Source organism: Salarias fasciatus, chromosome 3 (assembly GCF_902148845.1).
Source record: "Salarias fasciatus chromosome 3, fSalaFa1.1, whole genome shotgun sequence".
NCBI lineage: Eukaryota > Metazoa > Chordata > Actinopteri > Blenniiformes > Blenniidae > Salarias > Salarias fasciatus.
In genome coordinates, this window is record NC_043747.1 from 19,943,970 (window position 1) to 19,964,431 (window position 20,462).

The 20,462-nt window shown below is 43.0% G+C and overlaps 3 protein-coding genes and 1 long non-coding RNA gene across 6 annotated transcripts in view; 3 read left to right on the forward strand and 1 right to left on the reverse strand.

The window, feature by feature from the left end:
* The window catches only part of LOC115383071 (NACHT, LRR and PYD domains-containing protein 14-like), a 51,066-nt gene that overhangs the window by 9,795 nt on the left and 20,809 nt on the right, over window positions 1-20,462 (forward strand). The gene's annotated exons all lie outside the window — the stretch shown is intronic.
* LOC115383116 (uncharacterized) lies at window positions 385-19,231 on the forward strand. Of its 2 annotated transcripts, none has more exons than XM_030085178.1 (2): window positions 385-1,824; window positions 17,665-19,231. In XM_030085178.1, the coding sequence occupies exons 1-2, from the start codon at window positions 1,111-1,113 to the stop codon at window positions 17,923-17,925; spliced, it is 975 nt and encodes a 324-aa protein (XP_029941038.1). In that variant the 5' UTR covers window positions 385-1,110; the 3' UTR covers window positions 17,926-19,231. The 2 variants fall into 2 exon arrangements, with proteins under 2 accessions (XP_029941038.1, XP_029941046.1); XM_030085186.1 differs by lacking the exon at window positions 17,665-19,231 and adding an exon at window positions 3,539-5,070.
* LOC115383103 (uncharacterized) lies at window positions 5,761-10,475 on the reverse strand. Of its 2 annotated transcripts, XM_030085166.1 has the most exons (3): window positions 9,809-10,475; window positions 8,531-9,695; window positions 5,761-6,976 (listed from the first exon to the last, which is right to left on the reverse strand). In XM_030085166.1, exons 2-3 carry the CDS (start codon window positions 9,242-9,244, stop codon window positions 6,701-6,703), a joined length of 990 nt encoding a protein of 329 aa, XP_029941026.1. In that variant the 5' UTR covers window positions 9,245-9,695; window positions 9,809-10,475; the 3' UTR covers window positions 5,761-6,700. The 2 variants fall into 2 exon arrangements, with proteins under 2 accessions (XP_029941026.1, XP_029941019.1); XM_030085159.1 differs by having other exon boundaries at window positions 8,531-10,475.
* LOC115383133 (uncharacterized) lies at window positions 9,086-12,249 on the forward strand. The gene is made up of 3 exons (XR_003930637.1): window positions 9,086-10,048; window positions 10,434-10,484; window positions 11,574-12,249. It is a non-coding gene; the product is annotated as an uncharacterized LOC115383133 (long non-coding RNA).

Here is a 20,462-nt window from a genome sequence, read left to right on the forward strand (position 1 = left end):
TACAAGCCTTTCTCCTTCTGCCACAGGAAGCAGCTGATCTGAGACTGAAGTGAACATGAGGAGGTGTGTGAATGTTGTGCTGACATGTGGATGATGTGTGTGTGAAGATCAGGACTCAGTAATGTGGAGCTGCTCGTGTCTCCATCAACACATCTGATTGGTTCCTCCTCATTGATTCTGCTGCTTTCTCTCTTTATTCAGGTTGATTAAATGCAGTTTGTCAAAGATCAGCTGTTCTTCTCTGGTCTCCGCTGTGAAGTCCAACCCCTCCCACCTGAAGGAGCTCGACTTGCGTTTGAACAACCTGCAGGATCCAGATGTGCAGCAGCTGGTTGATCTTCAGCAGAGTCCAGACTGCAGACTCTGAGGTCAGTGGATGGTTGGAGTGAGTCCATGCTGATTGCAGTAGGTTTGGACTAAACTCCATAAAAATAGTCACATAAATTAATAATAAATTAATATCATGCTGTACCAGTAAAAAAAAAAAGTTGACATATGGCTATCAATGCATCTATAAAACAAACCGACTCCTCCTCCTTATCTCAGCTATGGACCAATAAAAACTCTGAGATGTTTGTTACCTGTCACGAAATCTGTGAATCGTGACTCGGTTCACACACAGCTCAACAGCAAAATCTGAGTTAATAGTCTTGAAATAAGACTACTGGATAGACTTCAATAGTGCTGTTTTTCTTTTGTACTTGATGGAAAAAAACATTCTGCACCCTTTATAATAATACTAAGTAATTTGCATTTCAACAGTTGGCAAATTCTATAAAATTATAACAACGCATCCTCATGGCTAGGAATTTTATTTATCAAGATGTGTTTTCATGCAGAATGCTTCAGCCAGAGCTTCTACTGCTTTAACCCATTTTTGACAACAAAAGATTCAGTCAAAAACATTTTTTCAGCATTTAAAACCCATCATAATGCAGGAAATCGCATCGAGATTCTTAATTCTTGGAGGACCTCGAACCTCCCCATTAGCTTTCCATTCTTCTTTGACTTTTGTGGGAAAAAGAATCTTTTACTTGCTTTCTCTGTATTTCAAAGCTGTATTTCAAAGCTTCAGTCAGGGTTGGTCACACCAACCCTGACTGAACACAGATGATGGCGCTTCGTCTCCTCTCTACACTGATCCTGCTCTCTACCAGCGGCTCTGTCTGTGGACTGATGATCCTCGAGGTTTTGGGAAACGATGTTAAATTCCCTTTTAGCGCGTCATGTGGAGCAGAGAAGACTCAGCGTCTGTTCCTCCATGTGAGAGGTTCTCCCCCCCGGCTGGTAGCGTCTCGGACTGGAGCTCAGGTCTCTCCTGGACCACTTTACACTGACAGACTGAACCACAGCGACTCTCTTCTCCTCCTGAAACTCGTGAGGATGAACGACGCCGGACTCTACGAGCTGACATGTAACGACCGTGTAGAGACTCTGATGGAGCTGCAGCTCTTCTTCCCGGTGGAAACGGTCTCTGCTGAGGGGCAAACCGTGGATCTCCCGTGTCATTCCGTTACACTCGGTGGATCCGTGGAGAGTGTGAAGTGGGAGAAGAGCAGCGGACAGGTGGTGCTGGAGGTGGACGGACTCTCTGGAAGCTGGACTCCGGGGGAAGAGTTTCAAGGAAGCCGGCTGTCAGTGTCCAGGGACTGGAAGGAAACAGGGGACTTGTCGCTCCGGATGGAGGTGAAGGAGGAACACGGAGGACTTTTCTTCTGCTCGGTAACAGAAGGCAGAGTGAAGACCTTGAAGGCAGCAGTGAGGCTGACAGTCAGACCGAACATCACGGATCCAGAGAGCAGCGAGACCAGCGAGCAGCCTCAGGTAGGACCCTCCACTGCTGGACAGTTCAGCAGGTTTCTGTTCTTGTTTAAAGCTTTTTCTACACGGATACAATCTAGTTCGATGTTAGACACACGGGTTATTGCAGATAATTTCTAGAAATAGAAGCACTTATCTTATTAATATATTTTCATTTAGTATTCGAGTTTATTTGGCCTTTTTTCTGTTTCTGAATCGCGACTGCGGTCCAGCCAGACTGTCAGAGCGCCGGCTGGCTTGACTGCAGTGAATCTCGGGGGCGGATCGCACGCGCCGAGCGTCTGCTTATCTCCGTCCTCCAGTTTTTCGCAACCTGAATGTCTTTGTCGGCAGAGCTACAGCCTGATGGCCTGGCACAGGAAACTGCTCTGATTCTGAAACATGAACTCAGAAATAAACGCACAGCGCAGGAAACGATGTAAAGACGTATCAACCTTAACTTGAGAGGAGAAATGAGCAGAAGTGGGTTCACGCCTCAGCACTGCTGCGCTCATCACATGTGGATCAGAAAAGTTACAGTAAAATCCAGTCGTTGTGAGGAAGTCATTTTTGTGACTTTCCTCTAAATCAAGCTGATCTGGAGCCACAAAACACTTTTCAATATTTAGAACGCGACTCGTGAAGCTTGGGAAGTTTCTTATATCGTTTTGATGCACGAACAAAATATGTTATGATGCATTTATGAATTTTTAATGACAGTTCAGAATATAGAGCCTTTTATGACATTCAACCTATTTTTTACCTGATTTTAACAGCTCTGTTCCTCTTTTCAAGCAGTTTTTTGTTAACAAGTGTGAAATTGTAGCTCTTTTAACCATATAATCTTATTTTGCAAGATTTTTTTCAAATCACATTTAATGTAATTATTTTAGACATTCTAGAGATTTCAGGTATTTCAAGCATTTCTACCATTTTTTCTGCTCTTCTTGTGGTTTTTAGCTATTTTTCCCAATTTTACTTGTACCTTTGTTTGAGTCCCTTTTGAGCCAGGAGTGACGAATCATGTCGTATTGTACTGTGGTGTGAAACTGTAATAAAATAAGTTCCAAGTTTATTGACATTTCATGTTGTGAAAGCTTGATGGAGCCTCGACAGAGGGACTAAAGAGCCACATGTGGCTCCAGAGCCGCAGGTTGCAGACCCCTGGCCTGGAGGGGGCGCTGTGGAGCCACTGGCTGATTGAATGACTGTTGAACTCAGAGGTCATTTACACAATAGAATACAGTGGAAACGGAAACATTTTCTTTAATCCAGACCTTGGGATCATTACAACTGGGGGCCATGTGGCCCTTGAACTCTGCATGGTGGGCCCTCGAGGTGTCACAGTAAAATAGTTCAGTGTTATCCATTATCCTGTTCAGCATTAACATGTTCAGATTCAGCCTCCTGGAAGAGCTGTGTGTTGGTGGATGTCTCAGGCTGAAGCTGTGCTTCATGTCTGCTTCCATGTCGATTTGAAATAGAGGAACCTGTGCTGGGAGAAGACCACAACTTCTGTTTTTCATGATGCTGCATCATTTGTTCAACTACTTGAGGATCATTAAGATGGTTTTGGTCAAATTAGAGTAACAAAGAGGATGTTCTTTTAGTGGTGTAAAAGCAGGAGGACAGTGAAATCCATCAGTGCATGACCAAACAGGGACTGGTGACTACAGGATCTACTGAAACTGGTCCAGCTGGTTTAAATGTGTGATCTGTTGCTTGTCTCCCTCTGCAGGAGTCACACTGTGCTGAGGTTTATTGGCGCAGTTGCTTCATAGCAGCAGTTGTCTTGGGAGTGACTGCTGCTCTGTCTGCGGCTCTCGGATGTTTCCTGAAAAGAAGAAGCAGCAGAGCTTCACCACCGGCATCGTCACAGGAGAGCAACACAAATGGAATTCCTCTGAACCCAAGAGGGGCTGAAGAAGGTCTGTCCTCTTCAGGATGAGACACCAGTGAGAAAACCTGCTTGAGGACCAGAGAGAGTCTCTGATTTCTCCTCCTGATCTTTCCTCATGTGAAGAGACTCCCACAGTGCCTTGCTGGTCTGATTCAGAGCTACAGTCCAGCAGTGAGGCCTATCAGTCCACTTCTCACTCTCTGCTCTCACTCCCAGCATCCACTCCTCCTGGTTAGTGGTTAGCACTTTGACCTCACAGTCAGAATGTCCCCAGTTTGAATCCTCTCTCAGTCCAAACGCTAAACACTCAGGTCAGAGGTCAAACTGAGCACATTAAAGCAGCATTTAGCTCCAAATGTGAGTGTTTTCAAATCCACATTCAAGACTCTTCTTTTCTCATGTGGGTGTTTTAAATCAGGCATGTCAAACAGAAGGCTCGTGGCCCAAAAGTTGCCCCCTGGAGGCTTCAATTAGACCCTCCAAACCACCAAGAAAAATGTCAAAATTTCAAAGAAAACATCAACGTTTTAACTCATTTCAGAGCAGCGGACATAAAGCAACACTGAGACCTGAGCTGAGATGCTGCCATGAAAGCTAGCTGCCTCACTGCTAGCAAACTAGCATTAGCCTCAAAGCCCTGTTGTCAGGGAGAGTTAGTAAAAACACTGAGAGCAGCTTCAGGAGACGTTTTCTGGACATTTCACTGTATTTTGCACCAGAAACTATCTTTAAAATTGGCTTTATGTTGAGACTGTAGTCATTTTTAGCAGTACTTCAAATTTATTATTATTATTATTTTTTTTTTTTTTGTATTACTAGGTGGCGGTAGTGAGACAGGTTGTTTATGTAGAGTTCAGAGGTCACAGGTAGAGGGAGGACACACAGTTCTCACCAGACCAGCAAACAGAAGATTCAGACAAAGATTCAAAAACCCAGAATGTTTCTCTTTTTCTTGCATTAAATGAACCATGAAGTAAAGTTCAGTCAGACGGACTGGGAGTTCAGTTTGTGGGTCTGTTACCTGCTGTTCACCTGAGAACTGATGGCAGGAAATGGAGAAAGGAACCTTGATGGGTTAAATGCAGAGGATGAATTTTGTTGGACATTCAGTGTATAATGACAAATAAAGCACTTTTCCTTTTCCTTTCCTTTGAAGAATTGGCATCGTAAAGTTAAAAAAAGAGAATTGTTTAGTCAAAACACACACACTGTTATTTGTTGTAAGTTTAATTGAGACAAATGTTTTTTTTTGTTTGTTTTTGTTTTACTTTTTAACTTTGATGCAAAACCATCAGTTTATCAACAGTTACTGTGTTAAAATATTAAACAGACGTACAATTTCATGTCTTTTCAAATAAAAATTCTTACCTTGGTAATCTTTTTTCCTTATTCTGAAGGTTCTTTTTTAATTTTAAAATGCACTGTTGATATCTGTGAAGCACATTATCACAAGAAAAGCACAGCCAGACACAATAAAGAGAGAGGAGGACGAGACTCCTCCAGCTGCTCCTGGATCTGTCCTCCTTCACTTCATCCTCTTCTTCACTCAACTCCTCCATTCAGACTCTCTCCATCACTTCTGTCTGGAAGGATTTCCTTCATGTTTCTGTCAACTTTCCTCTGAACATGAGCAGATCTGCAGTCCTGGAGCTGCTCTGCACGGATAGTGTTGTTCTGAGGCCAGTAGGTGGCGCACTAACACTGTCAGATGAACTCATCTGTTGTTGCTGCTGTGCCTTCATTTCATTGGTCACACACTGCTCTGATTCACAGATGAGATTTTCTCCTGATATCTTCAGTCATGTTTAAAGGGCTGGGCATGTTGTACTGCTGCTGATCAACTGGCCAGGAAATGTCAATTCACAGAGAAACGCTGGAAATTAAAGGTGAAGATGGAAAGAAAGGAGCTCTGAGGCCCTGAAGGCCTCTGTGCAGCACCTGTATAATAAAGTGTGAGACAAAACCATTTCAGATCAATTTTGCTGTTTGAGCGTAATTCAAATACTTATATTCTGGGGAGAAAACTGAAAGACTTCAGATGTGTATTTTATCTTGTTTAATGTAAAATAATGTCAAAATTAAGAAAAAAGTAAACAGCTCAGTTTGTAACCTCAGTGGTGGGAAGGCCAGCGTCTGGACCGAATCAATTTCTTCTACATACTGTGAATAGTTTAGTTTGAGAAGCTTTATTTCAAACATGTAATAAAAAAGGTGAACAGCCAAAAAAGATAGAAAAAACATCAAATTGAGAAACATGAAAAGTCCACACCATACCGTGCTTTTCGCATGCCCAAAAAGGAAGAAGAAGTTCTTATTCAATCATACCGCTTCACATTATTGCCTGATCTTAATTTACAAAACAGTATAGCTTTATAATCATCATCACTTTCAGTACAAACAGAACCATGAATTAACGGCCCTCATCATATCATCACCAAACCTCCCAGAATCAGCTCTTTACATCTCTTTTTGAATTGAAACTCATTTGACAAATGTCTGGTCTCCACAAAGAATTTGTTCCATCTTTTTACACCACAATATGAGACACAAAAACCTTTCAGAGTGGTGTGGACTTCATGAGTTTTAAACTGTAACTCTCCTCTTATATCGTAACATTTTCCCAGTGACACAAGAGTTTATCAACAATACCAGGTCATAAGTTATTCTTTATGAATCATTTCAATAGTTTTGTGTATTTTGGATGTATTTCACTATTAGACAGTGTGATTCTCCATCTTATTTATCAGGAGAAATACAAACATTATTTAAAACATTTTTGTCAATTGATAAAAAAAACTTGCTACAAGTTCATAAAAATAGAAAATGTAGTTTACAGGTGTGTGAGTGTGTGTGTGTGTGTGTGTGTGTGTGTGTGTGTGTAATTGCCACCAGTCACTCTCTATTTCTCTGACAAAGTGTCTAGAAATGACTGTTGTGTTTGACACAGTATAAATGAAGCTGAATTGAAATTGAAACGAATTGAAAGATCAGGAGTAGAAATCAGAGACTCTCTCTGGTCCTCCAGCAGGTTTTCTCTTTGGTGTCTGATCCTGAAGAGGACAGACCTTCTTCAGCCTCTCTTGGGTTCAGAGGAATTCCATCTGTGTTGCTCTCGTCTTCTTTCTTTCTGTCTTGTGACGACGCCTTCAGAACAGCTCGCCTGATTCTTTTCAGAAAACATCCAGCAGCAGCCATGAACATAAGCAGAATGAGGCTCAGGACAACTGCTGCTGTGATGAAGAGTTTATGCCAATAAAGCTCAGCACAGTGTGACTCCTGCAGAGGGAGAGAAGCAACAGATCACACATTTAGTCAGAGCAGTTTCAGTAGATCCTGCAGTCATCAGTCCCTGGTTGATCATTCATCAATGGTCCATGGATTTTACTCTAAAAAAACACTTTTACACTGCTAGAAACACATCCTCTTGCATTCGGCCATGAGGGTGCCTTAATAAAATTTTCATTTGAACGATTTCCTCAAAACATCTGGGGCCACGACGGAGTGGGCGGTGGGTGCAGCGGGGCTGCACCGCGCGTATTAAAATCAGTTATTAAAATCAGTTGGATCTAACAGTAGTTTTATGAAAGAGAGACTCAAATCAATCATTTTTTGTAATTATTTATGAAAGACAGATCCACCCACAATTTTCTGACGTGGAAACTCGTTCAAAACTGGAAAAGGCTCAAAAGTGTTTTTTAAGTGGCTAATTCCCCCACAGGTGAAGAAACACATTTTAAAATTATTCACATACCAGTTGGAGAATTCTTAAAATACATTTAAGTTAATCCCTGTGCTGCATTCTGTGACGAATCAAATGAATCGTTCCAACATGTTTTTTCTCTGTCTTCTGTCAAAAACATTTAGGGTGATGCTACAGACTGGATTTCTCTCAAGACCAATGATGTTTAGAGTTTGTACCTCTCTGACATTTTATATTACAAAACGTATCCAGACACAACTTTATCCACTGTCATCAGTATAATTCTTCTGGGAAAATATAATTTACTTTGTAATAAATGGAAGAACAAAAAAAAACCCTCCATTAATTATGTCAAAAAACAGTTTAACCTTTATTTTCTGTCTCTAAAAAGGATGTCAGGCGCTGTTCCCAAAAATCATGCTGTGATATGTCCCGTTTTCCTTTGATTTGATTTGATTTCAACATTGCAGACCCAGACCAGTGACATTTAATTGGTGTTGACTTGTGTTGATTTGATTGTTTGGACCCCCGCCCCCTTTGTAATTCTTATGTTTTTGCTTATGTTCTTTTCTTGATTGATTCACTGTTTGCCTCCACGAAAGATTGTATATGTTTTTTTTCTTTTAATTAAAAAAATACACAGTTGACAGGTCCCAGGTTATTCGACCTATTGACTCCAAAGCTGCTGTTAATCCCATTACTACAGTGTCTGGTTCAGACACACCTCTTTGTTTCAGCTTTAAATATTGTCAAAATTTAAATCATTATTGGGAAGAAAAATAGCTTAATAGCTCTGAGTTCATTTGAACTATTGACTGAAAATCAGCATTATAAAAGCTTTCCTCATTTACATTGTTGTTCAGTTTTGTTTTTTGCGTCCCGCCTGAGGCTGCTCGCTCAAACGCTTTTCTCAGTTACATGATTTAAATTGGACATTAAGGAGGAGAACAATTCCACACTTGAAAATAATTCTAGTGTAATAATAACTTTTAAATACTTTTCAATTTCTGTTTTATGTTTTATGTGCACTAACTTGTGGCAAATACACTGTGTCACACAGTGATTAATGGTGATTAAAATGTCAAACCAAGCAGTTCCTAGAAAGCAGCATCAGCAGTGGAGGCTCCTACCTGAGGCTGCTCGCTGGTCTCGCTGCTCTCTGGATCCGTGATGTTCGGTCTGACTGTCAGCCTCACTGCTGCCTTCAAGGTCTTCACTCTGCCTTCTGTTACCGAGCAGAAGAAAAGTCCTCCGTGTTCCTGCTTCACCTCCATCCGGAGCGACAAGTCCCCTGTTTCCTTCCAGTCCCTGGACACTGACAGCCGGCTTCCTTGAAACTCTTCCCCCGGAGTCCAGCTTCCAGAGAGTCCGTCCACCTCCAGCACCACCTGTCCGCTGCTCTTCTCCCACTTCACACTCTCCACGGATCTACCGAGTGTAACGGAATGACACGGGAGATCCACGGTTTGCCCCTCAGCAGAGACCGTTTCCACCGGGAAGAAGAGCTGCAGCTCCATCAGAGTCTCTACACGGTCGTTACATGTCAGCTCGTAGAGTCCGGCGTCGTTCATCCTCACGTGTTTCAGGAGGAGAAGAGAGTCGCTGTGGTTCAGTCTGTCAGTGTAAAGTGGTCCAGGAGAGACCTGAGCTCCAGTCCGAGACGCTACCAGCCGGGGGGACGGATCTCTAGCAGAGATAAACAGAAGCTGAGTCTTCTCTGCTCCACATGACGCGCTCAAAGGGAATTTAACATCGTTTCCCAAAACCTCAGAGATCATCAGTCCACAGACAGAGCCGCTGGCAGAGAGCAGGATCAGTGTAGAGAGGAGACGAAGCGCCATCATCTGTGTTCAGTCAGGGTTGGTGTGACCAGAGAGGCTGAGCTCTATTTATATATGAACCGACGCTTCACAGTGACCTGCCTCCAATTGTTTAGTTTGCATGGAAACCACGCCTCCGTAGCTTCTGCAAAGCTCCGTAACTTCGCCCTGGAGCTCCGTAACTTCGGCACGAGCTCCGTAACTTCGGCACGAGCTCCGTAACTTTGCCCCGGAGCTCCGATACTTCGCTCCGGAGCTATGTAGCTTCGCCGAAGCTCCGGAGGCTCCGTCTCCCTCTCTCGCTGCAGTCATTGGCGGATATCTGGCTACAAGCCTTGCTTTGCTTTCAGGAGCTCGTGCGGTCTGAGGGCTTTAATAACAGCAGCGGTGTGGACTGGAGTCAAGGGCGGACTGGCCATCGGGAGCACCGGGATGTTTCCCGGTGGGCCGCTGCCTCAGTGGGCCGGTCGGACCACTAGAAGAAAAAAGAAAGAAGTCTGACGCGACACCGCCAACAGCGCTATGGTCCGCTCCACAAGGAGGCGGGGCTGTCAGCTGGACAGCTCCTGATGCCATAGGCTGGTTTACCTGGGATTGCTGCTAATAGCCAATCACATTTCATCCCTGCGGCGGTTAAGTCCCACCCACTCCCTCACTCCGCAGCTGCTGTCACCTGTCAATCACACACAGCCCAGACGGACATCTGACGGCAACTTTGGATGGATGCAGGAATGCGCAAAATATGGAGAAAAACAAAACAAAACAAAACGAAAAGGTGGCGCTGAGAAGCTCAGGGACAAAAAGAGAAAATCCCTTCATGACCGGCAAGTAAGTTATGTTTGGTACTTGTTGATGCTTTGATGAAAATGTCAATTTGGTTAAAGTGAGATAATTCAGCACAGCGACATTTCCTGTAGATGTGAACCTGGCTGTGCTGTTGCTAATTATGATGGGATGGGGTCTTTCACCTTTGTAGCCAGTTGTCATCTGGTTGAAATTAACCTGTTCTTTTCAATTAATTGACTCTAATACTTAATGACCATAAATTAATGAATTGTTTACTTGTCTGTACAAGTTCGCTATCAGAATAATTCCATGATACCATCCCAGAATTTATTAATTTTTTTCTTTTTTATGTAAAATACCTACCGAGGATGATGCGTGATGATGATTGGTAAACTAGCATAATTAATAATATTAATCTCTTATCTAGATTAAATGTAACCCACATGTGGACAGAGAAGTGAATCCCAGACTTGTTACGGTAAGGCTGATGACAATAATGCTTGTTTGCCCAACCATAACCCACATGCACTAATATCAAATGCTGCTGACAGTAAACCACTAAAACTGCTCTTACAATTCACATTGCCAATCATTTTTGTAGTCTGATGTCCCTGCTGCTGACACAGAAGGCCAAGGACAAGAAGTCAGGTTCCCCCCATCAGTTGATTATTTCACAAGGCCAAAGCCAGAAACTTAGACCTCTTCCTCCATTTTCATCGCAAGCAGAAGGCAGACAGCCCTGTAGTGCAGAGGCCATTTTGTTTGATGGAACAAACCGGAAATGGCGGACATATAATGAACAAGCCAAAACACTCTTCTGCTTTCTTTGCATGGCTTACGGTAATGTTGAGACAGCAGCTCCTTTATCACTGGCATGACCACCTTCACCCACATACACCTGAGAGTCGATGAGCATGAGAGAAGTGACAGTCACAGAAATTGTGCCGAGGCATATTTTCTCAGGTCCTCCTAAAAAGACCATTAAGGACCTTGTCATGGGACCTCAGATGTCACTTCACAGACAGCAAGTCCACACGAGGCGACAAGTTTTGGGGCGCATCATAGATGTGATCAAGCTCATCGGCAGAAGGGGTTTGAGTCACAGAGGAAAGCAGGCAGAAGCAGCACACACCTTAGATGATGAGACTATTGATCAAGGCTGTTTTTTAGAGATCATTCTTTTACTTGGACAATATGATGTCTGTATCAAGGAACAACTCACTCTCAGTATAGAAAAAACCAAACAAATCCATCAGTCTGACTCTGGATCAAGAGGAGGTAGAGGTTCCCTTGTCACTTTCCTATCAAACAACCATCAACTACATCATCACCACTATCCAATACTATATGAAGGTCACCACCGCCACCGACATCCGGGAATATTTCTATTCACATTGCTTTTAGCGTGTGACTTAGCTACTTACCAATCTTTAAATTAGTGAATGACTTATTGTTACAGACTCTTGAACTAACATTTACAATGTGACCTATTAGTTTTAACCCAGGTTTCAGGACGGGATGATGTGTTATTATAGCTAATGTCATGTTTTGTCTCTCACCCATATAGGCCGGCATGTGTTCCAGAGGGGACCCGGAGAGGACTGTAATCCACATTGTGGATGGTTGTGAACATTTTAACACAATTGACTGACAAAGGTTAAGGTTTATAACTAACTATAAGTTTTTATATTGTATTATTGTGTATAGTTGTTTGTATAATAGCTGCACAGTTTTTATTTTATATAAAGGATAAGTTATCACATGATTGTATATAGCTGTTTGTATAGTTGCTTGCTGTGTAGTTTATGTATCTATAATATATATAGAAATAATATTTACATCTATATTGTTCATCTATTTTTAAATAAAACAAACTTTGTGAAATGAACTTATTGCTGTAATTAAGTTGCCCTCTAGTGGTTGACTCATGGTATAGACAGGTGGTGTCACTAACAGACTGGCAAATAGGTAAGCTAAATTCTATTGTACCAACATGCTATAAAATCATAATATACCTGCAATTATTTTACAGTAAGCTACTTAAAGCTTAAGGTTAATTATTATTATACGATTGTGGTCCAAATTGGTTCTTTTTTCAGCGAGGAACTCAGGAACATGAAACTTGTGTTGCTGGCTGGTTGGTTGCCACACTACGCATGAAGTGGGCTGGTCTGTCCATGTCTCCCGGGCCACTTTTACCCCCCAGTCCGCCCCTGACCAGAACAGTGTCCCTGAAGGAGCAGGAAGAAGTAAAACCTATATGACCCTGCCCCTTACGTACTGTTATAATATTAAACAGTTTCTTAAATCAAATTAAAACCAAAAATATAAACATGCAAATGATCCCCAATTTATTTATAATCCAAATTACATATAAACACATTCCTTCATTTTCTTGAGCCACTTCAGCTCTTCAGGGTCGCAGGGTGCTGGAGCCAACAGACAGGATCCACCCTGGACTCTTCAGCAGTCTGTCACAGAGCAGCACAGACTGAACAATAACACTCTGAGAGAGAGAATCACCGCCCCTCTCTTCACCTGGGTGGAGGTTCAGAATCTCCACCTCTCCCAGCCTCTCAGAGAGAGAGGGAGGTGTGGAGAGGCAGACGGCTCGACAGGAGGAGAAAGAAGAGAGGTGGGGGGTGGAGATTACCATGTACTCTCTCCCTCTCTCTCTCGCTCTCTCTCTGAATGAGGAAGTGTTGAAGGCTGTGAGCTGGTGGTGTTTGTCACATTTCTTTTGGTTTTTGTTCTGTTTGTTTGAGTTGTTCATGTTCACTTTCATCACAGTTTATTAATCGGAGAATAAATGTATTTGTTTATTCCTCTTTGTTGGGTTTGCTGTGGGTCTTTGTGTCTCTTCAGGATTCTCTTTCCTCTGTAGTGTGGAGGAAACAGTCCTGCAATACAGAGAAACAGAAGAGCAGAACAGATTTTCTCACAGCAGACCAAATCCTCCACTGTCTTTGAAGTCCAGGTTTAATTCCTGGCTGTTGTTTTTCAACCTCATGAGCTGAAACAGACAATATGCTCCAGTTCCTCAGAGGTGAAACCACCTTCCCAGACCTGGACAGACGCGTCAATGATCGCTGGTATAAGGTGCAAAGTTCCTCAGTCTGAGGAATCTCCGCCTCTCTCCACCCCTTTCTCCCAGGAATGTGTGGAGAGAGGTAGACAGAGGGAGGACATTCTCTCTCTCTCTCTCTCTCTCTCTCTCTCTCTCTCTCTCTCTCTCTCTCCCCCCCTCTCTCTCTCAATTCAATTCAATTAAAAGAAGCTTTATTGGCATGACAAACACACATTCACATTGCCAAAGCGTCACACAAAAAAAGCACACAATAGAAACAGTTTAACACACTTCACTGAAGTGAAAACTGTGCAAGTCGGTGCAAATACCACATAACAAGAATAAGAATGAAAAGAATAAGAATATATTGTCTCTTTGTACTTTCTACATGCTGAAAGAACCAGTGTGCAATATGGCTGTAAAGTGTTCACAGTGTTATTTTTATATACAAATGCAGGACCACTTCCCTGTGCTGGGACACAGATGGTCTTGGTCCTGGTCCTGGTCCTGGTCCCGGTCTGTCCTCCTCCTCGGGTTCATGGAGGTTTCAGTTTTTCAGTCCGTTTCCTGTCGCAGCCGTGCACAAACCTGCTGCTGTGTTTGCTCACTGCTGTACTTCCCCAGCAGGTCTGGCAGTTTGAGCATGTCAGGAAATGCTCTGAAAGTCAGTGTGTGTGTGTGTGTGTGTGTGTGTTCTTGTATTTCTATCCTTGTCGGGGCCAAATGTCCCCACAAGGATAGCAAAACGTGGAACGACGTGCCTTGTGGGGACCTTTTTCCGGTCCTAAGTAGGAGAAACAGTGTTTTCTTGACCATATTGTTGTTACTGAAAAAAGTAAAAGTGCAAAAACATTTCTTTAGGGTTAGGCTTTGTTGTGGTGTGGGTCAGGGTTAGGGGCTAGACATGAATGGAAGTCAATGGACGGTCCCCACAAGGATAGAAATACAAGACTGAGCGTGTGTGTGTGTGTGTGTGTGTGTGTGTGTGTGTGTGTGTGTGTGTGTGTGTGTGAAGAGGGGGAAGCAGCTCTCCCTGAGGTCCTGGTACAGGGGGCAGGCGGTCAGGAAGTGCAGCTCGGTCTCCACCTGACCCTGCATTGGGGGCACAGTCTGTCCTCTCGGGGGGTCCAGGTCTGTCTGGTGACCAGGTTGTGCTCGCTGAGCCTGTTCCTGGTCCAGGATCACCTGAGCTGTGGGTCGGTCACAGAGCTCAGGTATTCTGCCACCGTGTATTTTCTGTTTAGGGCCGAATATGTTTCCAGTTTGCTCTGGTGTTGAATGGATTCTGTCCAGTGGTTCAGGTATTTCTCTCTCTGTTTCTTTATAATCGGTGCCTCTGCTTGTGTTTGTGGGCAGAGTCCTAGAAGCAGCTGGCTGAGGGGGCGAGTGTTTCCAGCCCGTCTGTGGGTGGGGGCTTTGTAGTGGAGAGTGCTGCTCACTCTGCTGAAGGTGCTCATAGAGTTTCAGAGCTCTCTTCTGGATTTTAATAATTAGAGGGTATTGTCCTAATTCTGCTCTGCATGCATTGTTTGGCGTTTTTCGTTGAACGCAAAGAATAGTTTTGAAAAGTTCTGCATGCAGAGTCTCAGTTTGGTGTTTGTCCCATTTTGTATAATCTTGGTTGGCGATTGGACCCCAGGTTTCACAGCCATAAAGAGAGAGTGGTTCTATCACCGAATTCAGAATTTTGAGCCAGATTGGAATTGGGATGTTTAATTGGATGTTCTTTTTGATGGCATAGAAAGCTCTTCTCGCCTTGTCCCTCAGATCGTTCACAGCTTTGTTTAAATTTCTGATGTGACTGATGTTTAGACCAAGATATGTGTAGTTTTTAGTGTGATCTGGGACCTTTTTGTCCAGGAGAAATGTGTTTGGAGGGCAGTGAGCTGGGTCCTTTTTGGAATATCATTATTTTTGTTTTGAACTGGTTTACTGTCAGGGCCCATGTCTGGGAGAACTTGTTCAGAGGATCAAGGTGTTTTTGTAACCCTTCTCTGGTTGGAGACAGCAGCACCAGGTCATCGGCAAACAGCAGGCATTTGACCTCCGTGTCTGCAGGGCGACGCCCGGTGCTGCAGACTGTTCCAGAGCTTCTGCCAGTTCATTGATGTAGATGTTGAAGAGGAATTGGGTTCACACTGCATCCCTGTCTGACCCCCCTTCTCTGAGGGAAGAAATGTGCCAATGGCACACTTGTTGTGTGTGTACATTGACTTTATAATGTCATAAGTTGTCCCTCCTATTCCACTTTGAAGTAATATGGCCAGAATCGAATGCTATGTTGATGTCTGTTTCTGAGTCGCTTGAGGGGCGCCCGAGCGATCACTAGATACTTTCATGTTTGTCGACAAGCCTTCTCATCAACAAGTCCTCCATAGTCACAAATTCCTTTAATAACCAATTCCATAATGACGCTACAAGACAGGCGGTTTGCATTTACCCTTATACAGAAGAAATGGTGAGCAGTTCTCGCTCAGATTTAATGGACCTCAGTGTGGAATGTGCATCTGGACTTATTAGAAGCATCGTCGTCCATGTTCAACTGCAAAAGAAACTGAAAGAACAATTTAATTCTACAATATGTGACCTAATCCAAACACGACGACGTATACATGTTTTATGGGGATTGCTTTAGATTGTTTTGTTTATTTGCTGTTTATTTTGTAGGATCTCCGTTTGTTTGTTTGTTTGTTTGTTTTTACCTTCCCCCCCCCCCCCCCCCCCCCACCGAATTTTTTTTGTGGTGGACTTCATGACATGTTTCCATGTGCATTTTTTTCACTTTGAGTTTGTGAGGGAGTGGCATTTGTACAAGCCTTTTGGCTTTTTCTGCTCCCTTGCACATGGTCAGATTGTTTTGACTGTATGTGCAAAAAAAAAAAAAAAAATGAAAGTCCTGTAGCGACTGCGGGGGTCGCTATGGGGGCGTTTAGACGGCCGCTGCCCTGTGGACTGTGTTGTGTTGCAAGGCACCCTGGGAAACGGGACTGAGTTTGGGGTCGTTCCGGGCCTGTTTATGTGTTCTGTGTCGGTTATTTGTGTTTCCTTTTATTGTGGTTGTGTTCAGTTTCTTGTTGTCGTGCTGTAGCCTTGTTTCCATTTACTTTTATTTTCACATCATGTCAGACCGTGGGCCAGAGGGGTTGCCGGGGGAGTGACTTGAGGCCGACGGGCTCTAAGTAGTCTGTTTCAATGAGGTGTGTGTAGTGTTCACAAGATGTGGTTGCTGTGATAGAGCAATAGAGAAACTTGGTCTTCTCCACTTGCATACATGCCTTCGCTGGATGCTTCAAAGTGAAAATTGCAGCTGGAAACTGTGAGGCAGCTGCTGTGAGATGTGTGAAGTTTCGCCTTGACCACAGACTGGGTTCAGTGACACTGTGGCAGAAACCGGCAGAAGTGCAGTTCACACCTCAAACCACACTACTTGTACAAATGGCGCAGAACAGAGATGTTTAAGTAACACCCAGTCATTTTGGGGAAGTCGTTTTTGTGACTTTCCTCCACATCAAGCTGGTCTGGAGCCACAAAACATATTTACAGATTTAAAACGAGACTAGTGAAGCTTCTGGAGTTTCATATGTACTTGTAATGCACAAACAAAATATCTTATGATGCATTAATGAAGTTTTGACTGCAGCATCGTGAGTGTTTTATTTCATTCAACATCTTTTTGTACCTACTTTAACAATTTTGCTCGTCTTCGCAAGCACTTTCTATTGACATGGTTGAAATTTTAGCTATTTTAACAATTTTACCTCTTACAATTTTTTTTTTGCAATCATGTTTAATGTAATTGTTTTAGAGATTCTAGACATTTCAGGGTTTTCAAACATTTCTACCATTTTTTCTCCTCTTCTTGTGGTTTTTAGTTATTTTTCCCAATTTTACTTCCGCCTTTGTTTGAATCCCTTTTTAATCAAGAATTATTTCGTATTGTACTGTGGTGTGAAACTGTGATAAGAATAAGTTCCATGTTTATTCACGTTTCATGCTGTGAAAGCTTGATGGAGCCTCTACAGAGGGACTAAAGAGCCACATGAGGCTCCAGAGCCGCAGGTTGCAGACCCCTGGCCTGGAGGGGGCGCTGTGGAGTCACTGGCTGATTGAATGACTGTTGAACTCAGAGGTCATTTACACAATAGAATAAAGTGGAAATGTAAAGAATTTTTTTAATCCAGACCTTGGGGTCATTATAACTGGGGCCACATGTGGCCCTTGAGCTCTGCATGGTGGCCCTCAAGGTGTCACAGTAAAATAGTTCAGTATCCATTATCAGCTTTAACATGTTGAAATTCAGCCAGCCTCCTGGAAGAGCTGTGTGTTGGTGGATGTTTCAGGCTGAAGCTGTGCTTCATGTCAGCTTATTAAAGTCGACTGATTAAAGCTGAATCTCTGCAGGGAGAAGATCACAACTTCTGTTTTTTTTTATTTCTTTAAGAGTAACAAAGAGGAAGTGTTTTTAGTGGTGTAAAAGTACGCCAACAGTGAATGAAGGATGGATGAATGATCAACCAGGGACTGATGACTACAGGATCTACTGAAACTGCTCTGACTCAGTGTGTGATCTGTTGCTTCTCTCCTTCTGCAGGAGTCACACTGTGCTGAGGTTTATTGGCGTAAACTCTTCATCACAGCAGCAGTTGTCCTGAGCCTAATTCTGCTTCTGTTCATGGCTGCTGCTGGATGTTTTCTGAAAATAATCAGGCGAGCTGTTCTGAAGGCATCATCACAAGACAGAAAGAAAGAAGACGAGAGCAACACAAATCCAAGAGGGGCTGAAGAAGGTCTGTCCTCTTCAGGATCAGACACCAGTGAGAAAACCTGCTTGAGGACCAGAGAGAGTCTCTGATTTCTCCTCCTGATCTTTCAATTTGTTTCAGTTTCAATTCAGCTTCATTTATATTGTGTCAAACACAACAGTCATTTCTGGAGACTTTGACAGAGAAATAGAAAGTTGGTGGTGGCAACTTCACACACACACACACCCACACACACACACACACACACACACACACACACACACACACACACACAGAGGGGGGGCAACAGAAAAACAGAATCCACAGATCAGAAGCGCTGTTCTGCCATGTTCAACAACGTGTGATCATTAACCACATTGCTAAAAAGCACAAAGAGCGACAAAACAAGTGATAAGTTAACCAGCTCTCACCTTTAGTAGAGCTGGAGTCTCCTCTTTTTTTTAATTTTGAACAGCACAACACTTCATATTGATTTGACCAAGCCAGTGGAGTTTACTGTTGTTTTTAAAGCACATAAACTTTTTTTCTTAATGAAATACTATATTTTGACTGAGGGGGCGAGGCAGTCTGCGCGAGGGGGCAATGCTCCCAGCAGATTGGAGTCTGAAAACCTGCTCTGAGTTCATCTGATAGTGTTAGTGCGCCACCTACTGGGGAAAATACTTTGTGTGTGAATAAAAATAATAATTTCCCCAGCAGTATTACTGCGATACATGAAGTGAAACCTTGGAGTATTTTACTTTTTACAGTAAAATCTCCCTTTTTCTCTTTTTGTATATAATTGTTTTCTGTTAGTTACACAACAAAATATCAAACACAGTCATTGTCACAGAAGGACTGAGAGATGGACATGAGGGACCTTTCAATGGTCCTCTGCTGTAATGACAACACATCTAAACAGTTTAACTTCCAGTGTTCACACAATGCCAAAGAGACAATGCATTCTGGGGACAATGATCGTTTGTATGAGAAATGTAGTTTTGAAACAAGAGCGAACAGTTTTTGGACAGATATGAGGTTTTGTAAGTGAACCATGGTGTTAAGCTGAACTGGAAGACTGTTCACAAAGATCTTAGAGTTTGGAGAATATAATTTCTGGTTCAAGAAATGAGTCAGTGAGTTTTTTCTTAATGTCTCTGCACTCCTGTTCACCTGTGTAGTGATGGCAAGAAACAGACAATGTGACACAGAAAATTTGGCCTTGCAAAATAAATAAATAAATAAATAAATAAATAAATAAAACACAATTATTTTATCACAACAAACATCTTTATTCCTTATAAGTGTATTTTAGGTATGAAAAGTTTAACTTTGATGCAAAAACATTCATAAACAGTTCCGATGTTAAAATGCTGAACAGATGTACTGTTTAATGTCTTTTTAAATAAAAATCTCTCTGGGTACTATTCTCTTATTCTGCAGCTCTTTTTTGATTGAAAATGCACTGCTGGCCCTGTGAAGTACATTGAGTTTCTTTGTGTGAAATTCACAGTAAATTGAAGCAGGCTGAAATCCAGGCTACACAACGACGCTTCATATGAAAACACATCTTTTCCACTCTGATAAGGCAGCGTCTTGAAAACTGTGTCCATTTAGAAACATTAAACTGTAGTTAGCACACTGGGCCACTATAGTTGATGATTTTGTTACACAAATGCACGGAGAGAACAATATTCTGTCACAGTGGGAGAACACGGTCATTCATGGGGACAGAAGATGAAGTTGAACTGAAAATCCAGCAACTCGACTAAAACTACCAAGTCTCAGGAGAATAAGGACTGAGAGCCATGACACTCTGGAGGTCAGCATTGTTGTTGTCTTCTACTTTCTCCCATTTTCAAAAAGTTGTGTTTTCAGTGTCTCCAAGTGCCGTTGTCTTGTAAACAGACACCAAAAACACAGAAATTGTCTTTGTGCTGGTTCAGACACACAGGAAGAAGCTCAAGTACCATGAAGGCCCTGAGACGGGTCCACAGGAGCTGACGGAGGCTGACAGGGAGCTTCTTCTGAAGCTGGGCAGGATGGCCTTGGAACATCTGGACAAAGGAAACATCCTGTTCTACCAAGAAGACCTGGAGCAGTGTGGTCTGGATGTGACTGAGGCCTCGCTGTTCTCTGGAATCTGTACTCAGATCTTCAAGAGAGAGTCTGTGATCTTCCAGAAAGCCGTCTACAGCTTCGTCCATCTGAGTGTTCAGGAGTTTCTGGCTGCAGTCTTCATGTTCCACTGCTTCACCAGCAGGAAGACAGACGTGCTGGAGAGCTTCATTGGAGAGGATCAGCATTTCACATCTCTACATGATTTCCTGGAGAAAATCCTGCTGAAATCTCTCTCGAGTCAGAACGGCCACCTGGACCTGTTTGTCCGCTTCCTTCATGGCCTCTCTCTGAACTCCAACCAGAGACTCTTAGAAGGTCTGCTGGGTCAGACTGAGAAGAATCCAGAAAGCCTCCAGAGAGTCATCGACCGACTGAAGGAGATCAAAAGTGAGACCATGCTTCCTGACAGAAGCATCAATATCTTCCACTGTCTGACGGAGATGAAGGACCTCTCAGTCCATCAGGACATCCAAGAGTTCCTGAAGTCAGAGAACACGTCAAAGAAGGAACTCTCTGAGATCCACTG

What these genes read in the sequence shown, in the direction of transcription:
- LOC115383116 (XM_030085178.1), top strand. Translation starts at nt 1,111, where the DNA reads ATGATGGCGCTTCGTCTCCTCTCTACACTGATCCTGCTCTCTACCAGC. An exon ending in AGACCAGCGAGCAGCCTCAG is followed by an intron (nt 1,825 to 17,664) that starts GTAGGACCCTCC and finishes CTCCTTCTGCAG; the next exon opens with GAGTCACACTGTGCTGAGGT.
- LOC115383103 (XM_030085166.1), bottom strand. Translation starts at nt 9,244, where the DNA reads ATGATGGCGCTTCGTCTCCTCTCTACACTGATCCTGCTCTCTGCCAGC. An exon ending in AGACCAGCGAGCAGCCTCAG is followed by an intron (nt 6,977 to 8,530) that starts GTAGGAGCCTCC and finishes CTCCCTCTGCAG; the next exon opens with GAGTCACACTGTGCTGAGCT.